The sequence below is a fragment of the Euphorbia lathyris genome, chromosome 1 (assembly GCF_963576675.1).
Source record: "Euphorbia lathyris chromosome 1, ddEupLath1.1, whole genome shotgun sequence".
NCBI classification, from domain to species: Eukaryota; Viridiplantae; Streptophyta; class Magnoliopsida; order Malpighiales; family Euphorbiaceae; genus Euphorbia; species Euphorbia lathyris.
The window spans coordinates 2534893-2555948 of record NC_088910.1 but is presented as its reverse complement, the minus strand read 5'-3'; the positions used below and the strand labels follow the sequence as shown (position 1 = coordinate 2555948).

The window sequence follows — 21056 nt, the reverse complement described above, 5'->3', positions numbered from 1 at the left end:
GGCCGTTGAGCACACGTGCCTGGCAGCGCGGGGCGCGCGTTCGGCGGCCGCGACGTGCGAGCGTCTAGTTGCGCGGAACGCGCGCTCGGCGACCACGGAGTGCACGCGTCCGACGGCGCGGGGCATGCCCGAGGGTCGCCGGGCGGGCACCCAACCACGTCGGGCGAACGCCCAACGCGTCGGGCGGACGCCCGACGAGGGTTGGGCGCGGGCGCCCAACCTCGCGTTGGGTGCTCGCCCAACGCCGTTGGGCGATCGCCCAACATTGTTGGGCGGCCGCCCAATAAGGTTGGGCGGTAGCCCAACACTAGGTTGGGCGGCCGCCCAACCACAATGGGCGACGCCCAATTTTTTTTGGGCGTCGTCCATTGTTCCGGGATCCGTTTCCTTATATAAGGGCACTGATCCCAAGGTGAAGGGGAGGATTTTTTGGGAGAGCTTTCTCACACTAGATATTTTTCTAGAGAGAGGAAGTGGATTTTTTGGGAAAAAAACATTTTTTTTTTCTAAAATTGAAAATCTCTAAATTTCCTAAGTTCAATTTTTACTAAATTTTTCATAAAAACGGGAGCTCGCGGTTCGTGGAATCAATCGGCTTCGACTGTCAGATACCGAATTAAAGGTATTATCCGAGGACTAGACTATTTATTTTATTTAATTTATTCTCTCCTTCTATTTATTTTTTTATGCTATAGTTTTTATTCCTTTAGTTATTTATTTATTTTATCACGTTTTATTTAATTAACGTATTTATTTAATTTTCGTTTCGTGTTAAATAAAATTCGGTTTTGTTTTATAATAAAAACCTCATTTTGGATATCCCAATACGAACCGTGATCCGATAAAAAGGTAGTTCGGGCATCGAAAATGTTGTAATTATAAGTTTTTATTTAAAAGAGGTTTCCGAATAACGTTTTAAAATAAAAACATCGTTTTAGGAACTGCCGTGTTCGACTATGATCCATCTTTGGTAGTTCGGAAGTCCAAAACGATTGAATTAGATTTAATTTAAAGCTTTTGAACAAATCTGGAAAATATGGGAGTGCTGTTGTAATTCGCCAATTCTGTCACTAAAGGCTGTTTACCGACGGATTTTCCGTCGGTAAATCTGCCAAAATGTAAAAAATGCCATTTCAGTCCCTTTTTCTTAACTTTTAGACTTTTAATCCTTAGTATATAAATATATAATTATGTAATATATTCTTTTCAAATTGTTTTGAAACTTTAACATATATAATTATTTTAGGAGATTGGTATTCCATTTTTATTCTAATTTTTGTATATGTACATATTACTTTCTTTTTTATTATTATTCATTTAAATTATATTAAATTCTATTTTAAATGTTATTTACTTGGGCATTTTGGGAGATAATTAGTAGATATTGGAGGATGAACATATAGTCTTTTTGACATTAGGATTATATTAGTTATGTATATATATAGTTTTGGGGTATATTTGGGTTATCTTAATTATTGTTAAATAAAATTATTTTGAGTGATAAATGCTATTTTCTTATTTATGAATTTCATTCACTATTTTCTTATGTTTAAAGTATAAATATATTATTTTCATTATTCTTTCTCATATATGTATTAGATAGTATATTTTCTTTTACTCTTATTTTATGTCTTTTGGGCTAAAATATATAAATATATATCTATGTTATTTTCTTTATTTCTTTTGGTCATTTATAAGTCCATGTTTCAAATGGGCTTCACTTGGAAAAATTAAGTTTTGGACCTAAATGTGTTTATTGATGTAATTATAATAGTTAGAGAGTACATTAAATAAGCGGGGAAAATAAGTCACAAAAAGAGAGTTTTCAATTAAATTATTTAAGCTAATGAGCTTTCTTAGATCTCTAATGTAGATAAATAGAGGCATTCTTGTTAATATTTCAAACCGTCTTCAAAATATCACGTTTTAAAACCTTAGCCCGTTCCAACGACGGATTAAGCGAACATTGTAATTAAAATCGTTTTCTTGACAAATAATAGAGTTTTGAACCATTTCCTTAAAGAATTTGTACAAAGTAAAATTGACTTGTATGTTTAACCACGTTTTCTTATTAAAAGGCTTTTACTTTAACGTTTTCAATTACTCGAGTCGTTCCAATGGCGATTCGGGTAAGCTTCATCAAACGGGGTTTTAAAACACACCTAAATCGTTCCAACGGCGATTAAGGTGCGAACCATGTAATAAACATCGTTTTGGGGAAATAAGTTAATGTAGAATAGACACACAACATAACATTTAAATACAGTTGTAAATAAATCACTTCTTTCTTCCCCCTCTCTGTGTATGTATAAACATAAATGGGTGATTCTTTACTGATGTGGCTTTTCAATATCATATGCTCAAAATGGTTTCCAAAAAGAGAAAGAAAAGGGTTTCAAATGAGTTTTAAACTTAAAGAAGTATACGATTAGTCCGTTATCGCCTAACATGCTGAGTAGGAGGCCGGTGGTTCATAACCGGGCGATGTCGGGGTGCCTAGTAGCCTTTCTCCGGAAAGGAACTAGCCTTCTCGGCTCGTACCTAAGTTTCCCGAACCCACACCGGTCTCCCGCAAGGGATCGGTGTTCATTTTTCCATTCGTGGGTGGCGACTCTTCCATATCTCCGAGCTCCGGTCCTGCCGAGCCTCTTGATTCCGCGATTGGTTGCTTTCGGCGCCAATCACCGCTTACGTCGCCATGAGGTTGTCCACCCCCCGGTCCGCCCGGGAGATTAGGCCGCGGCACCTCGTCTAACAGCCGCGCGCCCCCCCAGCCTCCATTCCCGCCCTTACCGACGGAACCAGCGCCGACCCACCACCCGACGGCGAGCGGTCTCTCTCCCTTGGCGTCTCCCTCTCCTTCATCCGGATCAACACCGACAGCCACAAGAAAATGCCCAAGAATCGCGAATCGCTGGGAGAGAGGAAATCGCGACTATTGAATATAAAACGTTATGCATATATATGCTGTTTTATAAATTATAATATATTATAGGGAAAAGTACAAAAATAAACCTTGTGGTTACACTCATTTTCGAACAGCACCCACGTGGTTTAAAAGTTTACAAATTGGTACCATGTGTTTCATTCCGTTAGCAAACATAGGCATTTTTATCTAACGGTGTTAAAATAGCTGAGTTGGCAGTCAAAGTCAAAAGTTTAGAAGGGTATTTTTGTCCTTTTATTTATTCTATATTTTATAATTTTAAAATTTTAAATCTCACCCAATAGGTGATTGACACCTAACATTATCCATCTCTCCCTCATGTCTTTCTCCCAAGTCTTCATCTTCTACAAGCTTCTCTTGTAATTCTGTCCATCCCAAATAACACCAAATTTTTCTAATTCTTTCATCTCCTCAACCCAACTCCATAACTCCATTTTTTGTTGTATTTCTTTGTTCAGTGGATCAACATAGCAAAAATTACAGGGATCAAAATCTTTTCTAATTTTCTTATCTCCCTCACCAGAGTTGATTTTTCCATCCAAGCAAAAACTCTTCTTATTTCAATGGCGTTAACCATACTGCTACAAAGAATGGATTTCAATGAGGGATCGGAATAGGAACTTCGAACTTGAACAATTAGCAAGAAATAAGAAAAAGGAGGAACCCATTTGAACAATAATAACACTACCCTGATTGCTTAATTTTGTTTAATTTCTGGAATTAATTGCTTAATTTTGTGTTTGAACTAAAAAAAAATTCTTCAGATTTTGTGTTTGAACTAATTTTTGTTGTGACACATTAAGTTGGATCCGACGAAAACCATGAACAGGCGGAAGGAAAAAGGTGGAGATCGGTGGCGGCACTTGATCGGCGGCGGAATCAGAGTGAACGGAGAATGTTCGAGATGGAGAAAGAGTTTTATATGAACATGATGATTTATCAAAACATAAATATCTGCTGGTGAGGAAGAATATTTGGATATGTTTTCTTCTGCCATTGAAGCTTGTAGTTTCTTCTGCCATTAAAGCTTGTAGAAGATGAAGAATTGCAGGAGAAACTTTTTGAAGATGAAGAGTTGGGAGAGACGAGAGAGACGAGAGATAGAAATGTTAGGTGTCAATCACCTATTGGGTGAAATTTAAAATTTTGAAATTATAATAAATTATAAAATATAGAATAAATAAAAGGATAAAAATACCCTTCTAAACTTTTGACTTTGACTGCCAACTCAGCTATTTTAACACCGTTAGATAAAAGTGCCTATGTTTGCTAACGGAATGAAACACATGGTACCAATTTGCAAACTTTTAAACCACGTGGGTGCTGTTCGAAAATGAGTGTAACCACAAGGTTTATTTTTGTACTTTTTCCTATATTATATAAATATATAAATATTAATTATAATTTATAATATAATTTTATAAACAAAAATATAAATATTTAAAATTTGCTTAACCTAATCTCCTTCTCTCCTCTCCATCCAAAAACGCCGCACAACACACAAACAAACACAGAGAGAATCGCCTCCTTCACGCCGCAGCCTTCAGGAGCCGTCATTCACCGCCGTCCTTCACCGCCGCCGCAGGGAACCCTCCTTCGCCGCCGCAGGGAGCCCTCCTTCACGCCGCAGGTTTGTTTTCGCCTATCTTTTTCTCGTTTTCGTTTTCTATTGCTGTTTGATTTTGATACTGTTCTTTTTTTAGCAGTGTCCATTTTGATACCCATTTTGATTTCGATTTCGATTTCGTTTTCTAGTAGCTCTTTGATTTTGATACCGATTTTGATTTTGATTTTTGAACCTTTGTTGAGGTTATCTGAAGTGTGAGGTTGTCGTATGAAAATGCTAATTTTCTTCCTCCTTAGAACTGATAGTTTTAGTTTGTTGAACTGTGATCTTTCTTGGCTTCACTAAGTGTTTGGTTGTTCACATCTAATTCTTCTTGCTGTACAGACTTTTTTTGGCTAGTCAAATAGTTTTAATTATTATTTTTTTAAATATACAGATGGGCTTGTACGGGCGGGCTTGGGATTCATTCCAATCTCGTCGAATTTCCATTTGATTTACAGACATAACAGGGGAAAAGAATACAGTTCGTTCCAAAACCTCTCTTGTTTGCAGTTTCTGTTTCAGGTATAATTTTAGGGTTCACACGGCGAACAATGAACGGAATTACTGTGCGTTTGATCGATATTCATAACCATAACTCTTTGCTGTGTTGTTGTTGTTAGTGCTGTTGATTGGAGAGATGTCAGCGTATGAGAATGTTGTTGGTGGAAAGTTGAAGCTGAAGGGAAAAGCGTTAGATGTCAAAGCCGGTGGGATTAAGAAGAAGATGAAGAAGAAACAAAAGAAAAGCCATGAGCAAGTTTCTCAAACTGTGGAGGATGAGCTTCCACCAGGTTTCACTTTCAACTTCATCTCACATTTCAATTTGATTTTTTGTGTTTGTTATGTTGTTTGCTTTGATTCTTTTGGTAAAGCATGTTCATATGCTGTGAATTTTGTGTTTTTGATCTAGGTTGCACGGACACTCCTTTTTAATAGCCTTTTTATGCATTGTATCTGTTTCGTCTTCATGTCCAATTTCATTTTAAGGTTGTTTTGTGAAGGTTATGTTTTTGAAACAACTTTTTGGGGTGTTGGTGTCCGTTTTCATGTCTGTTGCAGTACACTCCTTTTAATAGCCTTTTTTTTACATATCATGCCGGCTTGGTGTTTGCGTCTAATTTCATTTTAAGAATATTTTGTGAAGTTTATGTTTTAGAAATAACTTTTTTCGGTGCTGGTGTCGGTTTTCGTGTTTTGTACCTGTGCAACATAGTTCTTGACATAAAAAAGAAATATGGATAAGATACACTATCATTGCTTTAATTCTTTCGCTAAAGCATGTTCATATGTTATGAGTTTTGTTTTCTTTAACCTATGTTGCACGGACACTCCTCTTTAGTAGCATGTTTAAGTATTGTGTCCATGTTCGATTTTGTTTCAAGGCAATTTATCGAAGATTATGTTTTAGAAATAACTTTTTCCGGTATCGGTATCTGTGTCCGTGCAACATAGTTCTTCACATAAACAAGAAATAGGGGTAAGATACACTATCATTGGTTTAATTCTTTCGGTAAAGCATGTCCATATGTTGTGAATTTTGTGTGTTTTGAACTATGTTGCACGGATACTTATCGTATCTGTGTTGTGTCCGATTTCGTTTTAAGGGTATTTTATGAAGGTTATGTTTTAGAAATAACGTCTCCTGGTATACGTGTCAGTGCAACATAATTCTTGACTTAAAAAAGAAATAAGGGTAAGATACCCTATCATTGCCAGCCAAGAACAATTTCGTCCTTCCAAAGCTATAAATGGTACAATTGAGAGTCTAAGATTGTCAAGTTAGCCAATTTCAAACATTGCTAAACCAAGTCCTCTTCTCAGTCATGATTCATGATATCGTGTGTGTGTCTCATCTTATCTGAATTCTTATCACGAGTTTTGTACTTACTGTAACTGGATAATTTTTTTTATCAAAACTCAAATATTTTGTAAAGTTTAAAAGGCATTCCATCCCCAAACTTATTCTGAAACTGCAAAAAACGCAAAATTGCTTTCTAAACCAACTGAACTGGTGCACAACACCTGAACAAAATAATTGATGTTTGAAAATTGTCCTAGCTTGCCAATGTTAGACCCTCAACTGTACCATAATGTTCGGGGTTAGAATTGCTCTTCGCTAGCAATAAAATGAGTATTTTTGTAACTCATCTCTAAAAAAAGGGTAATTAATTTATTAGTCCCTATATTTTGACAAAACACACTATTTAGTCCCTGTATTTTAAAAAATACACGGTAAAGTCTCTAACGTTTTTCTCAGTGAACTGTTTAGTCCCTAACGTTTTTCTCGGTGAACTGTTTAGTCCCTGCCGTTAGACTCTCATGAAGATTTTGTTAGTCAATTTGGATTTGCGGTCTTCTTTTCCTTTATTTTCTTTTCCTTTAAACTCTAATGCATCTGAAATCAACTTTGTGTGTTCTTCTTCTTGATTTTCTTCTTAATCGTTCAAATTCGTAAGCATTGGGTCTATTCTTTTTCTTGTTCTCCATACAAATAGCTTCTTCTTCAAAATTGGATTTCCTCTTCTGAAGTTTGAAGGTAAATAGTAAAGGGTAATTTAGTCATTTCCGAAGTCATAAACGGTAAAAAATCTAAGAAACAGACGGAAGGACTAAACAGTTCACTGAGAAAAAGGTTAGGGATCTTATCATGTGTTTTTTAAAATAAGGGAGAGAAGTAGCATCAATGCTTAGATTTCTTGAGAAAATTATGATTGATGAGAATAATGCACAGATATAAGCCATGATTTATTGTGTAGTTTGTTATTGTTCGTAGACGTTAGCTGATTTTTCTTCCAAAATACCTATTAGCAGTTGTTTCTCAATTTTAATCAAACAATTCTATATTGACCGTTTGGAGTAAAACAACAAAAAATAGAAAAACCAAACAGACACTTAGACTTCATGCCCTGATTCGAGGCCTTCGATTGCATTGCATCATACTATAGCTGAATTTCCTTTCAAGATGCAGTTGTTTCTCAATCCTAATCAAACAATTTTATATCCAAAAACAACAAAAAATAGAAAAATCAAACGGATGCTTAGACTAATTACAGCTGCGTTTTCTGTTCGTACCCTGATTTGAGGCCTTTGATTGCATTGCATCATATTATGGCTGAATTTTCTTTCAAAATACCTATTAGCAGTTGTTTCCCAGTCTTAATCAAACAATTCTATATCTACTTTTTCGAGTAAAACAACAAAAAATAGAAAAACTAAATGGACACTTGGACTAATGACAGCCGTTTTCTGTTCATGCCCTGGTTCGAGGCCTTTGATTGCATTCGATCATACTATACCTGAATTTCCTTCCAAAAGCAATTGTTTCTCAATCCTAATCAAACAATTTTATATCTATTTTTTCGGAGTAAAACAACAAAAAAGAGAAAAACCAAACGGACACTTAGACTAATTACAGCCGTTTTCTGTTCATGCCCCGATTTGAGGCCTTTGATTGCGTTTCAATTTCCTTCAAGAATACCTATTAGCAGTTGTTTCTCGATCTTATTCAAACAATTCTATATCTACCTTTCGGAGTAAAACAATAAAAATAGAAAAACTAAACGATATTTAGACTAATTACAAACGTTTTCTGTTCATACCCTGATTCGAGGCCTTTGATTGCATTGCATCATACTAAAGCTGAATTTCCTTTCAAAACACAGTTTCTCAATTTTATATCTAAAATAAGAGAAAAACCAAACGGATATTAGACTAATTACAGACTTTTTCTGTTCATGCCTGGAGTCGAGGCCTTCGAGCATCATACTAATAATTCTGCATTTCTGATGAATATAAGTTCTTGAAATTAGGTTGAAACTGATTGAATAAATGGTATTCTGATTGATTGTGCAGAAGTAGAAAACAAAGAGGAAGAAATAACTGGGCTTGGCGAGGAAATTCAAGGTGGAAATAAAACTGGGAAATTGCGTGAAGAAGAAGATGAAGAAGAAGAAGGGAAGAGCGCTTCTTTTTATGATAATCTTACAGCTGCGGAGAGACGGTACATAGAGCAGAGAGAACAAATCGATACGCATAGAATGGCCAAGGAAGCTAATAAATCACACCGAGATAGAATTCAAGATTTCAACCAGTATTTGGCTAACATGAGCGAGCATTACGACATTCCTAAAGTCGGCCCTGGCTAAAATATCAACTCTCCTCTGTCCGATGAATGTCGGTTTAACTTGCTTCGACGTGTTTTATGTCCCTTTTTCACCTTGATGAAATGGTCCAGGTTATTATGTGAAACAGTTCAGTTATGTTTTTGCACATTTATTTGTGATATCTGCTTTTGGACGGCGAGCCTTTGTGCAACAGTAAATGTAGAGGTCATGGGTTCGAATATTAGGAGCAGCCTCTTGCCAAAGAAAAATTGGCAGGAAAAGGCTTGCCCCCAATACACCATTGTGGTGGAACTCCTCCTCGGACTCTCGCTTAGCGGGGACGCGTAGTGCACCGGGCTGCCCTTTTTTATTTGTGATATCTGCTTTTGCTTGAAATAGAAATGTACTATAGATTCTTGTTAGTGTTAACTATTAATCAAACTGACCAATATGCTAAGAGCATTTTTATGTCCAGTGTTATAAATGGTACATTTCTACGTTTAGCGGTATAAATGGTATGGTATAAATAGTACAATAAATGGTCTAACGTTTGAATAGTTAGCCCTGGCTAGAATTATCCACTCCCCCTGCTCGAAACATGAACGAACATCAGTTTAACTTGCTTCTACGTGTTTTATGTCCTTTTTTCACCTTGATGGAATTCAAGGAAGCTAATAAATGACACCGTGATAGAATTCAAGATTTCAATCAGTATTTGGCTAACATGAGCGAGCATTACGACATTCCTAAAGTTGGCCCTGGTTAAAATATCAACTTTCCTTCACCCCTTGAATGCCGATTTAACTTGCTTCGACGTGTTTTATGTGCTTTTTTCACCTTGATGAAACAGTCCAGGTTATGTGAAACAGTTCAGTTATGTTTTTGCACATTTTATTTGTGATATCTGCTTTTGCTTGAAATAGAAATGTACTAGAGCATTTTTATGTTTAGCGTTATAAGTGCTACAGTATAAATAGTACAATTAATGGTCTAATGTTTTAAATATTTTGTTTATTAGTTTTGTAGCAATTGCATATTAATTGCTTCAGAATTCAGAAAGACGTTTTTTTATAATTTATTATGTATGGAAATAGAACGCATTTAATCTCATATATAATATTTACATTTTTTAATTTGTTTGTACAATGAATCTGAGATCCGAATCAAAGAAGAACAATGTTTTGAATACTCGACAATTAGATTTGATTCTTAGGAAATCTAATAAATCAAGATCGGACAGAAAAGAACCATATCAAAACAAATTTACATGTTACGCTCTGACCACCAAGAAAATAATTTGATTGTTCAATTGCAACAAAAAAGAACTCTTGCAAAACAAAGTTGTAAAGACTCGGACTTATTCTCCAATAAACAAGAATTCAATTCTAAATTGTTCAGTTATAGTGAACAAAAAAATACAAGAGAAGAAATTCTAAATTTTAATTCATTGATAACATAATTGTTTGCAATGATACATAAAAGTCCTAAAACATTATAAAATAACTAAAATATTTACCGTGTTACTAATATAATTATAAATAACCAATGAAAAATAAACGGAACTGCTTTCCTTCTTAGAGACGTTTAGCCCTTAGAGGTCTTTGAGTAAAAATGCCAACTCAAAATTATCTAAGAAATCCGCACAAAACGTCTAAAAATTGCCTAAATCGATTGGAGACCTATTTTGACAACCATGAATTTGAAGAAGGCATATGGAGATTCTGCCCAAAACCGTTTTATGACAGGCCATCACAAACTGGGCCGATTATAATCTGTGCACAATTTTCTCTGCAACTGTTTTTTGGCATGATCGACTTGCATTCTTCACCCGATGTCCACCAAACTTAAAGATAACATTATAAACAACATATTATCATATTTAAACATATATTTATCTGGGGATGAAATGTTTAACATAAATGGCACCCACTCGAATGGTGATTCTCACTTGAATGGTGATTCTCCGCAGAGAATGGGATATATGGATAATGTTTTTGGAACATTTATAAACGGAGAATGAGGATCCCGTGAGAACGAGAATTCCCCACGAGATGGAAATGGAGATAAATTTATCCCCGTTTAACTCACAAAAACAGGAATGGAAAATCCCGACTAATCGAGGACAAGGATAGAAATACATTCCCAATCCCGTCCCGTTTACATCCCTTGTTTATCTATAATACTCAATAATTTAGTCACAATTCAGAAACTCGAATGAGTAACCTTCAATTTGGACTTATTCTTTGCCTCTTCTTTCCATGTGACTCGATAGAGATGAAATGTTTTTATTTTCACCTTTCTTAGAATTATCGATCAAAAAGGAATTTAAGATTTACATACATGGTCTCATTTTCATTATGGATCCGAGTCTGATCAACGTGTTTAAAAACCCTAACAAGAATCCGAAAAAAATAAAATTCACAATGTCATGTATGTATACGTGTCTTTAAAAAAAATCGAAAGACAAAAATAAATAAATAATAATTAAATTAACTCATACATGATGATGGCACCCACTCGAATACACACCTTATTGCATAAATACATATGGAACAGTTTCAAGTCCCCTGCTGCTGCTCAATACAACTGAAAAAATATCAGATTGTATGGTAACAACTAAAATTTTATGGCATGAGCCTCACAATCTGTCTGTCTTGTCTTCTTCACAGAATCAAATAAATAAACAAACCTAAAGTGTTTCTTCAGTTCAAACTGTTGCTCCGACTCGTGAATGAAAACCAAAATTCGGAAAATTACTCGATCATCGGGTCTCATCCTCCAATGCACGGAAACCTGCATTTAGATCATCGTGCAACTTTTGGAATTTTGCCACGAGAGCTTCTTCTCCTTCTGCTGGATCCTCAAATTTCTGAGACCTGCATTAATGAATGACAGTATTTTCAGAACATGCGGCTTTCGTTTTTCTTTTAATGAATAAGATACAGGTTAGCGTTACGTACACTAAACGGTAGAAGAGATCTCCCAACCGATGCTTGATAAGACTGTATGATATTTTCTGACCATCCATACCAGCTGCTCTCTCCACAGCCTAGCATCAGAAAACCAAAACCAAAACCACATTTATTAGTTTCTGAAATTCGTATATAAGGTATATAAGCTATTCAAGCACTGTTGTCGGAGTCATGTGATTCGCGAATTGAATCGTACAATTCGATTCGATTCAGCTCTATTTCGAGCCAGATCTATAGGGCAAATCTAAATTATAACAGCATCTTATGATTCGAATTCGATTCAGTTCTATTCCGATCAGGATCTATAGAGAGAATCTAAATTATAACAGGATCGGATGTGATTCGTTGGAATCGGTGGTGAATAGGCCAAATTGGTCAAGTAGGCTGATTCCACTGATTCAGGAAATATGCTAAAAAGTTTGTGATAATAACTACTGCAGCAGATTCCAAATTCTAGTTTAGCAAAACTAGAAGTATCTAATGAAGGAAGTCTCATCCAATTCAGAAAACATATTTGGCACTTTGCTTTTGTCGTGGTGCAACAATAGATCAACAACACTAACTACTAAACTCACTCTCCTCTAATCCGATTGTTATTTATCAAATTATCAACTCAAACTAGTTCCATTCCATCGTTATCAAGTTGACAACAAGGCAAAAAAAAAAAAAAAAGTCCGAAACTCAAACTATCCGTCTCCACTAAGTTATTAACAAAGTTCGATTTGTGAATTAGTTTTATTAGGATTACATTTGCATTAGATTTGAATTTTAAGTACTTGGTTGATATGATTTCTTTTTTGACATTAAAATTGCAAGTCAAGACTAATATTTGCTAATATTTTAAGTACATTTACTCTAAGGTTAAGTACATGGTAAATATTTTATTTTATTCTAAGGTTAAGGTGGTTTGGCCATGTAAGACGAAGAGCACTTGATGTGCCGGTTAGGAAGACTGAAGAGTGGCAAAGGGATGTAGTGGTGAGGGGTAGGGGAAGACCTAAGCAAACTTGGAGGAGGGTGATAGAGAGTGATATGAGTTTATTGGGGATTGAGGAAAATATGGTAGTGGATAGGAAAGAGTGGAGGGAGAGAATTTGTGTAGCTGACACGACTTGATTTTACGGATTTATATGATGGTTCATGTTAGCCGACCCCGAATCATTTCGGGACTAAGGCTTTGTTGTTGTTGTTGTAGGAATTTGAACTGAATCCTAAGATTCAATCCGATTCACGAGTCACAAAATGAAGATTTCGATTCACAAGTCTAATCTCGATTTGACAACTATGTATTCAAGTATGTCAATTCAAAACCTTATAAAAAAGAAAGAGAAATTTACCTGATTGGCCAAATTGAAATAATGAATAATGTTGCGCATCATCCAAACAGATTTGTAGAAAGGACAGAACTTGTCGTACCTGGTACATTCATTGAAAGATGCGTTCAGAGATAAGCACTGTCATGTTATAAATTGAGGTAGAAAAATTGAACAATAGAACTGAAGCTTACGCTGTAAATGCGTTCTGAGCAAGATAGTCTTCCCTCAAAAGCTTTGCAGTCTCTAGAGTAATCTTATCTCCTTCCGCTAAAGCATCTTTTCCCACAAGCTGGATTTACCGAGTAACCAAGGGCGATCAGCGACAAGTAGATTTAATGGATCATTTACACTTGTCATACAAATATTGCAGGATGAATGCATGCTACATTAGTAATTTCTACTCCCGTTTGTTTGCCAGAAAATTTTGTGCAGGAAAATATATTCCTGATTTGTCGGTGTTTGTTTGCTTAGAAAAATAATTCCACGAAAATTTTAAGTTAGTCAATAGAAAAATATATGAAGAAAGTGAGGAAAATGTTTTATCCTTTTAAAATATTTTTCCTAAACCTTTTGGAACGTACTCCATTTCTTCTTACCTTTTGAAAACAAAAACAACCCACCAATTCTTACCTTTTCCGGTATTGTAGCCGCACCGGAAAATATTATACTTTCTAACAAAAAAAACATTCCTTAGCCAATATTTTCCAAAACACGACATTTTCCGGCAAACAAACAGGGCCTAACTTTGCAGAGTGGCAAGATAGAGCCAGCAATCTAATAGCTCTATAGTTCCAAGGCACAAAAAAAAAAAAAAAAATCAATAAACAACGGTGATCTCATATATCTCATAATCTCCATCCGTATCATATCTTCAATAGTTTGACGCAATTCCAGGTTATAACCATTTTAGAACCTTGGCGAACACAGAATAAAAGAAATTTTGGAATGGGACGCCTACTTGGACAATTTCATTCAAGTCGTCTTCTCTTTGTAGCACTTCTCGAGCCTTTGTCCTGATGTTGATAAAATCTGGATCAAATTGGTCGTAGAAAGACTCCAAAGCCTGCCAACAGGAGAAACAATCAAATAATTAATAATGACTGAAATATGCAACGCCAAAAGATAAAAAAAATCTAGAAAACCATGAATAAATAAATGAAATATCACAATTAATAATTATGCCTTGTGCACATACCGTTGAGTACTTTGAGTAAGAAATAAGCCAATTTACAGAAGGGAAATGTTTTCTCTGGGCAAGTTTCTTGTCCAGACCCCAAAAGACCTGCACAAATACATGTAGGTAACTTCATTTACTTAACTAAACAAAAGCACAATGAGGGCACTTCAATTCTGCAGACGACGACAACCCTAGTTGAGCTTAGGCCAACCATGGAAATAATTACTACTTAAGTCGTAACTACCTGTACAATACTGAGAGTAGCAGATGTAACTGGATCTGAAAAATCTCCACCAGGAGGGGACACAGCACCAACAATTGTCACACTGCCAGTACGCTCTGGTGACCCAAGACATTTTACTTTACCAGCACGTTCATAAAATGAGGCCAAACGTGCAGCCAAATAAGCAGGATACCCACTATCTGCAGGCATTTCAGCCTGCAAAAGAGATAAAGTAACAAGAAATTAAGAATTGTGATACATTTGAATGCGTGATAAGCTTAACATAAGATATCCATGTTGTCAAAATTCAATAGTTCTAATAGACTCAGCTTCCATGAGTATGGAACCTGAATACTGGAATGATAGAAAGTTTCCAGCTAGCTGAAACACAAAGCACAACCTCTGTATATAATTGGAGTTCCATGAATTAATTATATGGAAGCATTGATGGCATTGAACATCACCGTCGATAATACATTAATCAAGCATTTCCTGACTAATTTATCATCAAATGGACATTCAAACATCATGTGATCTCTGCAACCAATAAGTACAACATTCATCAATTACATTCCACCTCTGTATCTAAAAATTATGACTCCTGCAATTTAGTTACCAGCAATTGAAGCTAATAGGCACATCACATTTTCAGACTTGAGGAACACATTGTATCTAGGCATGAATGCACGATTGCAGTTCCTATGGTCACAATATCTCAGGAACTAATATGACAGACCATAAAAAAGGAACCAACTTGGGTGTAAATATGAAGTATCAAATAATGGCACATCATCAATAAGAAAAGACAATTAACAGGACACAAGAAAAGATCTAATGTGACTGGAAAATGTGCGAGAACACAAGATAAATTTTGAAGAAGCTGACCAGCCGTCCAGAAATTTCACGCAATGCTTCTGCCCAACGAGATGTTGAATCTGCCATCATGCTGACATTGTAGCCCATATCTCTGAAATATTCAGCTATAGTAATTCCTGGGAACAATAGGATCATCCAGAAGTAAAACAAGTTAATCCACATGAATCAACATGCATATACTAATCAGCTAGCAATAATGGCAATGCATTACCATAAAATGTTTTCATTCATGAAACTTTGTTGCATAGTAAATAAACGAGAAGATGTCCAAATATATTTGAGTAAGTGCTTATGTGAAACTCAGGGTCCAAGATATGGTTGGGCAAAAAATTTCCATGACTAGGATACTTCAAGATCACTAATCAGTAAAAAGCAAGTGGCGACCAACAATTTAGTACTCATAATTCAGTACGAATCCAAAATTCTTTCAGTCACATGGAGAATCTTTTTATGCTAGTACCTTTTTAAGCTACAAATTTTGGGGAAAAAAGATGAATTCAGGAGTAGGGATAAAACTAAATTACAAAAGGGTAAATTACACCCATGGCCACTGAACTTTACCCTTTAACATTGTGGCCACTGAACTTCAATTCTTAACGGTATGGCAACTGAATTTTACACTTGGTAACACCGGTGGCCACTCAACTTTAACTAACTCCTCAAAATGACCGTTAACGACCTCAAAATGAAAATATTCAAGAATTAAAGTTGCTCAGAACGACATTTACTATGAAATCACATTTTTTATTTTCCAAAATCACCTTTTTGGAGCTTTCTCTCTTTAAAAATTCACTTTCTCTCTCCTAACCAAACAACACCTGAATGACCTCAAAAATTAAAGCTCCTTAGAATATCATTAACTCTTCGAATTTTTTATTTTGAGACCGTCAATGGTCGTTTTGAGGTGATGAGTGGCCACCGGTGTTAAAAAGTGTAAAGTTTAGTGGTCATACCGTTAACAATTGAAGTTCAGTGACCATAATGTTAAATGGGTAAAGTTCAGTGGCTATGGGTGTAATTTACCCTACAAAAGAATGTAATTCTTAGCATTACAGTTTACAATACTACAGCTGATAAATTCTTAAGTTATTAAGACAAGACAAACTAAGGCAATCATAATAATAATAACAAAAATAGTGTCCACAACACAAGGATTCGAACTATTAAGATTAATACAATACTTAACAAGATCATTCATAGGAAGAATAAAATATTAAAATTATTTCCGTTAAGCACACATAAACGAGTGCTAGAATAGTAATGTGTGGAGTTAAGTTCTCCTCAGAGATTGACTCTTCAGATATGGTTTATCTCACCTAAACTATACGTGGAAGATTAGCTAGAATTACCTGTGTAAATTGAAGCCTCACGAGCAGCCACAGGCATATTAGAGGTGTTGGCCACAAGCGTTGTGCGCTTCATGACAGATTCTTCACGACCATCAGGCAATGTCATTGTCAATTGAGGAAAATCCATAAGCACCTGAATGGCTGATGACAATAAGAATCTTTAAGACCATAAAGAAGTCAGTGACAAACTAAGAAGAACACAAACCTCCGCCATTTCATTTCCTCTTTCTCCACAACCAACATAGACAACAGTGTCTGAATTAGAGTACTGCATAAACAAAACAAAAATCAATCACGTGAACAACTTCCCACGCAAATTATCAAACTATGTTTCAAAAAATGGAAGACAGTCTCACCTTAGAAAGAGCCTGACTAATGACAGTTTTCCCACAACCAAAAGCCCCAGGTATAGCACAAGTTCCACCCAGGACTGAGGGGAAAAGGGCATCAAGAACACGCTGATTCAAGACAGTCATCAGCAAGCCACATACTTGAATAGGGATGGAAAACATAATAGAATGGGGCCATACATTAAGTATGTACAATCAGTACCTGACCAGTAAGCAGAGGGGTATCAGCAGCAAGCTTGGATGCAACAGGTCTTGGTGTACGTACAGGCCAACTCTGCACAACAATCACAAAAAGCAAATGCCAATCTGAATACTATATAGAAATGTGCAAACACTTTGGAAGTATCAAGCCTTAAAAACACAAGTCACAAACCTGAAGCATAGTGAACTTCTTTTTAACACCCTGAAACTCGAGCTCCAGAACTGAATCCTGAATATCATGAAAAAATCAGTAAGTTTGAACAATACATTTCAATGCATCGGTTAAAAATTAGAAACAAAAGCGAGTCAAATCTCTATCTATCAAGAACTTATATGAATAGAGTAATGACAGGAGTGTCAAGACTTAGAAGCTAATCGTACAACAGTTGATCGTTCTGTACAATCACTACAAATCATAATACAAAAAGACACTCTCGAAGGTGGCTTATGAGTTCATTTGATTTTATGGTATCAATGACAACTGCAATAGCTGTTTTCCAGTTAGTTGGTCCCCGATTACAAGTTCTCGTTGGCCATGACCTACAGGAACTAATCTATCTATTGACTTTGACCCTGTTTGCATAGGCTTCGGCAAAGATTCACAGTTCAATAATTGAAGGCTTTTTCACTTTGGCACATCTTCAATCTGTATATTTACTACATTAGCTTCAAACATCCAATCAAATACAATCTTCCATTCTATCTAATAGATTAGCCAAACAAATGCCCAATCAAAATAACTTTATCTAAAACCAGTGAAAGTCGGGACCTTAGCTTAATCTCATCTATAAAACCAAAACAAATATTTCACAAAATATATTGCAATACTAAGAAACATAAGAAACGGTTACAAATAGCAGCACGAAAAGAACTTATAGATACAAACCTTCAAGGAATATTGACCAGGAGGTGCAATGTAAGTGACCTTTCCCATAGCATCAGGAGGAAGAACAACATGATGCTCCATTAGACTGTTCTCAAAGACAGTCTGCAAAAATACCCAAAGTTTTTTATCAAACTCAAAGCAGGTAAACTCAAAGTAAACTGTTTAGAGGGAATGATTCAAACCCAAGGCTCAACAATGATGAACTTACTGCATATAAGTCTCCACCAGTCACAAGGTCGCCCTCACCTATTTCCATCAAGCATGTCATTTAAGGGTGTTACACATCAGAATTTCAAGGTACAAAAATCAACATTAGTTAGATTGCTAATGGCTTTCGATTTGATACCTATTTTTTTAGGCTGAAATTCCCACAATATATCTTTATCAAGGGCTGGAACAGAGACACCACGAGGGATATAGACATCACCAGATAGTCTTGCGATGGTTTTCAGGGGTCTCTGTTTTATTAAAACAAAAATAAAATAAAATCAGATGATGCCCGCTAGGAATTCGGCTACGTCATTGAATATGCAGTGAGCAAAGGCTAACAAAGAAAAAAGTGAAAATACAAAACAATAGTAACAAAGAGTGATGAGGTGCTCTCAAACCTGAATTCCATCAAAAATATTCCCCAAAATCCCTGGTCCTAACTCCACTGAGAGAGGCTGTAAGATCAACATACAATTTAAGCAACTATTGTCAAAATAAAATAACATCTAGGGAGGAAGCTGTTGTAATAAGGTCACCTTGTGAGTCCGAAGAACAGGGTCATTCACTGTCAAACCGGCTGTTTCTTCGTAAACTGACACAGCAAGAATAAAAACTCCCTTCTGTTAAAACTTTGCACATTGGAATACACACATAAAAAGAGATGAAGGATGGCAAGCCAAACACCAATAGACAAATTCCAATATTGTTGAACAAAAATGGGCAAACAGCAATGCAAGAAATACAGAATACAACTGAAAAGTTATTAAAAAAGCATGGCAGCAGAGAACCTTGAATTGTAGCAGAATCCCCCTCAAGACGAATGATTTCACCGATTAGGTTGTCATGGCCAACACGGACCAGTTCATACATAGCAGCGCCAGCCATGCCATCCGCAACCACGACTGGTCCAGACACCTATCAAATCAAGTTGTCTTAGTGAAAGAAAACAAATGAAAAAAACAAAATACAGAGCTGATAGACTAAGCAATGATTTAAAAAACTGAATTAAGATTTAAGTAAAACCTTATAAACTACAACAGTTAACTAGTGATCAGCTGCATCCATGATACTAGCTCTAGGAAATTAGCCAAAAGTTACACGTTCGCTTCAGTTTTCTCATCCCTCACCTTCATTATATCACATGGATGGCAACTAAACTTTATCAGATCCAATCAAGTTCAAGATGATTATAACTTGTACCACTCCTATACTAGCACACACTTCATAAGTAAAGTACGACTGGTTATCTCTCAAATCAGCATCATTAGTATAATTTGTTAATAACAACTAACATTACTCTACTTCACAGCAGATCCATTATTTAAGGAAAAAAATAATGAAACGGTATCGCAAGCAGATCCAACAGCTCCGAATTCAATTGTTCAGCAAAATTCATCAATCCGATCTGCTTATCCTCAACCAGAAAAAAATACATCGAGAACAATTCAAATTATACAAAAATCAATTCGAATCAAACATTAGATCCAATTAACACAAAAGATTTCAGTTATTCATCCAATGAACAAATCAAAATCTATCATGACAACCAAAACTTAATTTGAAAAGATTAAAAAATAGAAATACCTTACGAACGTAGCCATACTCGCTCTCTTTCTCATCATCTTCGAATGTTGTCAACCGAGCACCGTACACTGACGGCATTTTCCGGTAACTGATAAATGAAAAATCGATCCACTAACTGAGATCGATTAAACCCTAAGGTTTCAGTGGAAGAAATCAAGTGAGCAGATGCTAATACTGGAGAAAAGCGAAACGAGAGATAAGATGAGAGTGAGTTTATGATTTTATGATTATGAGCTTGAAGAAGGAAGAGAGACACAATTATGTAACTGGACAAAATATATACACGGCTCTGCAATGTTTTGCAGCAATGATCAGCTACGGCCGTTCTTATTTTGACTTCAAAAGTGAGCCGTTATGATTTTGACATTTTTCCATGATGACAATAGTGCCTATAGGATATTTTATTTGCAATTGAATTAGAAATGGTCAATTTTTCTATTTATTGTTTTGTAAGTGGTGCAACATAAACACTTGATAGTTTTTTTTTTTTTTTCAAAAGAAAGGTAATGAATAAAAAATGAAATTATAACCTTACCTGTCAAAATCGTTTAATGTAAGTCTTACTTTATTTTTTCCACCATTGAATGGTGATGACATGTTATACTTAATCCAAGTTAATAACGTTAAATTAATAGTGTTAAAAGTAGGGATGTGAATGGGATGAGGATTCTCCGTTTCCATTGGTGACACGCCCGATAGGGATGGAGTATCCCTGATAAGAATCCCGGGGATGAAGATAGCTTTATCTTTCAAGATGGGGATGGAGAAAGGTATCCCCGCCCTGTGAGGATCCTCGTCCCTGCCTCGTTAATCACAGATGGGGGATCGTCGACTATTTCTGCACTAATTGATTTTTTGGATGATTTAAGTACATTATAATTAGGTGATTGGTTGTTTTCAATTTTTAAATTTTGGTGGTTTAGAAAATTTGAGAATGATTGTTGATGTTTGATATTATTAGCTATTTATTCTTAAAAGTTTTAGACATTACTATTTTTTTTAGCATAAACGACCCGCAAGGAACGGGGAATGGGAGAATGAAGAAAAAATTGGAACTTTTATAAACGGGAAAGGGGATCCCCACGGGACGGAGATGGGGACAAATCTATCCACGTTTAACTCACGTGGATGGGGAATCCTAGATTAGTCGAGGAATGAGGATGGAAAATGCATTCCCCGTCCTGCTCCGTTTACATCCCTAGTCAAAAGTTAGAGTTAACCAAAGTTAATAGGATTAAAGTAGGATAAATATG

General features: G+C 35.9%; 2 protein-coding genes across 2 annotated transcripts; one reads left to right on the top strand and one right to left on the bottom strand.

The window, feature by feature from the left end:
* Nucleotides 1-4412: 4412 nt before the first annotated feature.
* On the top strand, nt 4413-9131 carry LOC136220437 (uncharacterized). The gene is made up of 4 exons (XM_066008258.1): nt 4413-4577; nt 4951-5078; nt 5177-5347; nt 8409-9131. Exons 3-4 carry the CDS (start codon nt 5194-5196, stop codon nt 8699-8701), a joined length of 447 nt encoding a protein of 148 aa, XP_065864330.1. The 5' UTR covers nt 4413-4577; nt 4951-5078; nt 5177-5193; the 3' UTR covers nt 8702-9131.
* A 1973-nt stretch (nt 9132-11104) lies between these two features.
* LOC136220408 (V-type proton ATPase catalytic subunit A) lies at nt 11105-20057 on the bottom strand. The gene is made up of 20 exons (XM_066008232.1): nt 19804-20057; nt 19008-19134; nt 18756-18811; nt 18618-18674; nt 18356-18467; nt 18218-18255; nt 18010-18111; nt 17296-17352; nt 17125-17196; nt 16929-17030; nt 16778-16840; nt 16573-16705; nt 15233-15339; nt 14369-14563; nt 14143-14229; nt 13906-14010; nt 13139-13236; nt 12969-13047; nt 11620-11708; nt 11105-11535 (listed from the first exon to the last, which is right to left on the bottom strand). Exons 1-20 carry the CDS (start codon nt 19879-19881, stop codon nt 11421-11423), a joined length of 1872 nt encoding a protein of 623 aa, XP_065864304.1. The 5' UTR covers nt 19882-20057; the 3' UTR covers nt 11105-11420.
* Nucleotides 20058-21056: the final 999 nt, after the last annotated feature.

Bases quoted from the DNA above. Each gene is read 5' to 3' on its own strand.
- LOC136220437 (XM_066008258.1), top strand. From the start codon at position 5,194: ATGTCAGCGTATGAGAATGTTGTTGGTGGAAAGTTGAAGCTGAAGGGA. The intron at 5,348-8,408 runs GTTTCACTTTCA...TTGATTGTGCAG, and splicing joins GGAGGATGAGCTTCCACCAG to AAGTAGAAAACAAAGAGGAA.
- LOC136220408 (XM_066008232.1), bottom strand. From the start codon at position 19,881: ATGCCGTCAGTGTACGGTGCTCGGTTGACAACATTCGAAGATGATGAG. The intron at 18,468-18,617 runs GTTTGAGAGCAC...TTAATAAAACAG, and splicing joins ATATTTTTGATGGAATTCAG to AGACCCCTGAAAACCATCGC. The intron at 16,841-16,928 runs GTGAGACTGTCT...TTGTTTATGCAG, and splicing joins TTAGTCAGGCTCTTTCTAAG to TACTCTAATTCAGACACTGT.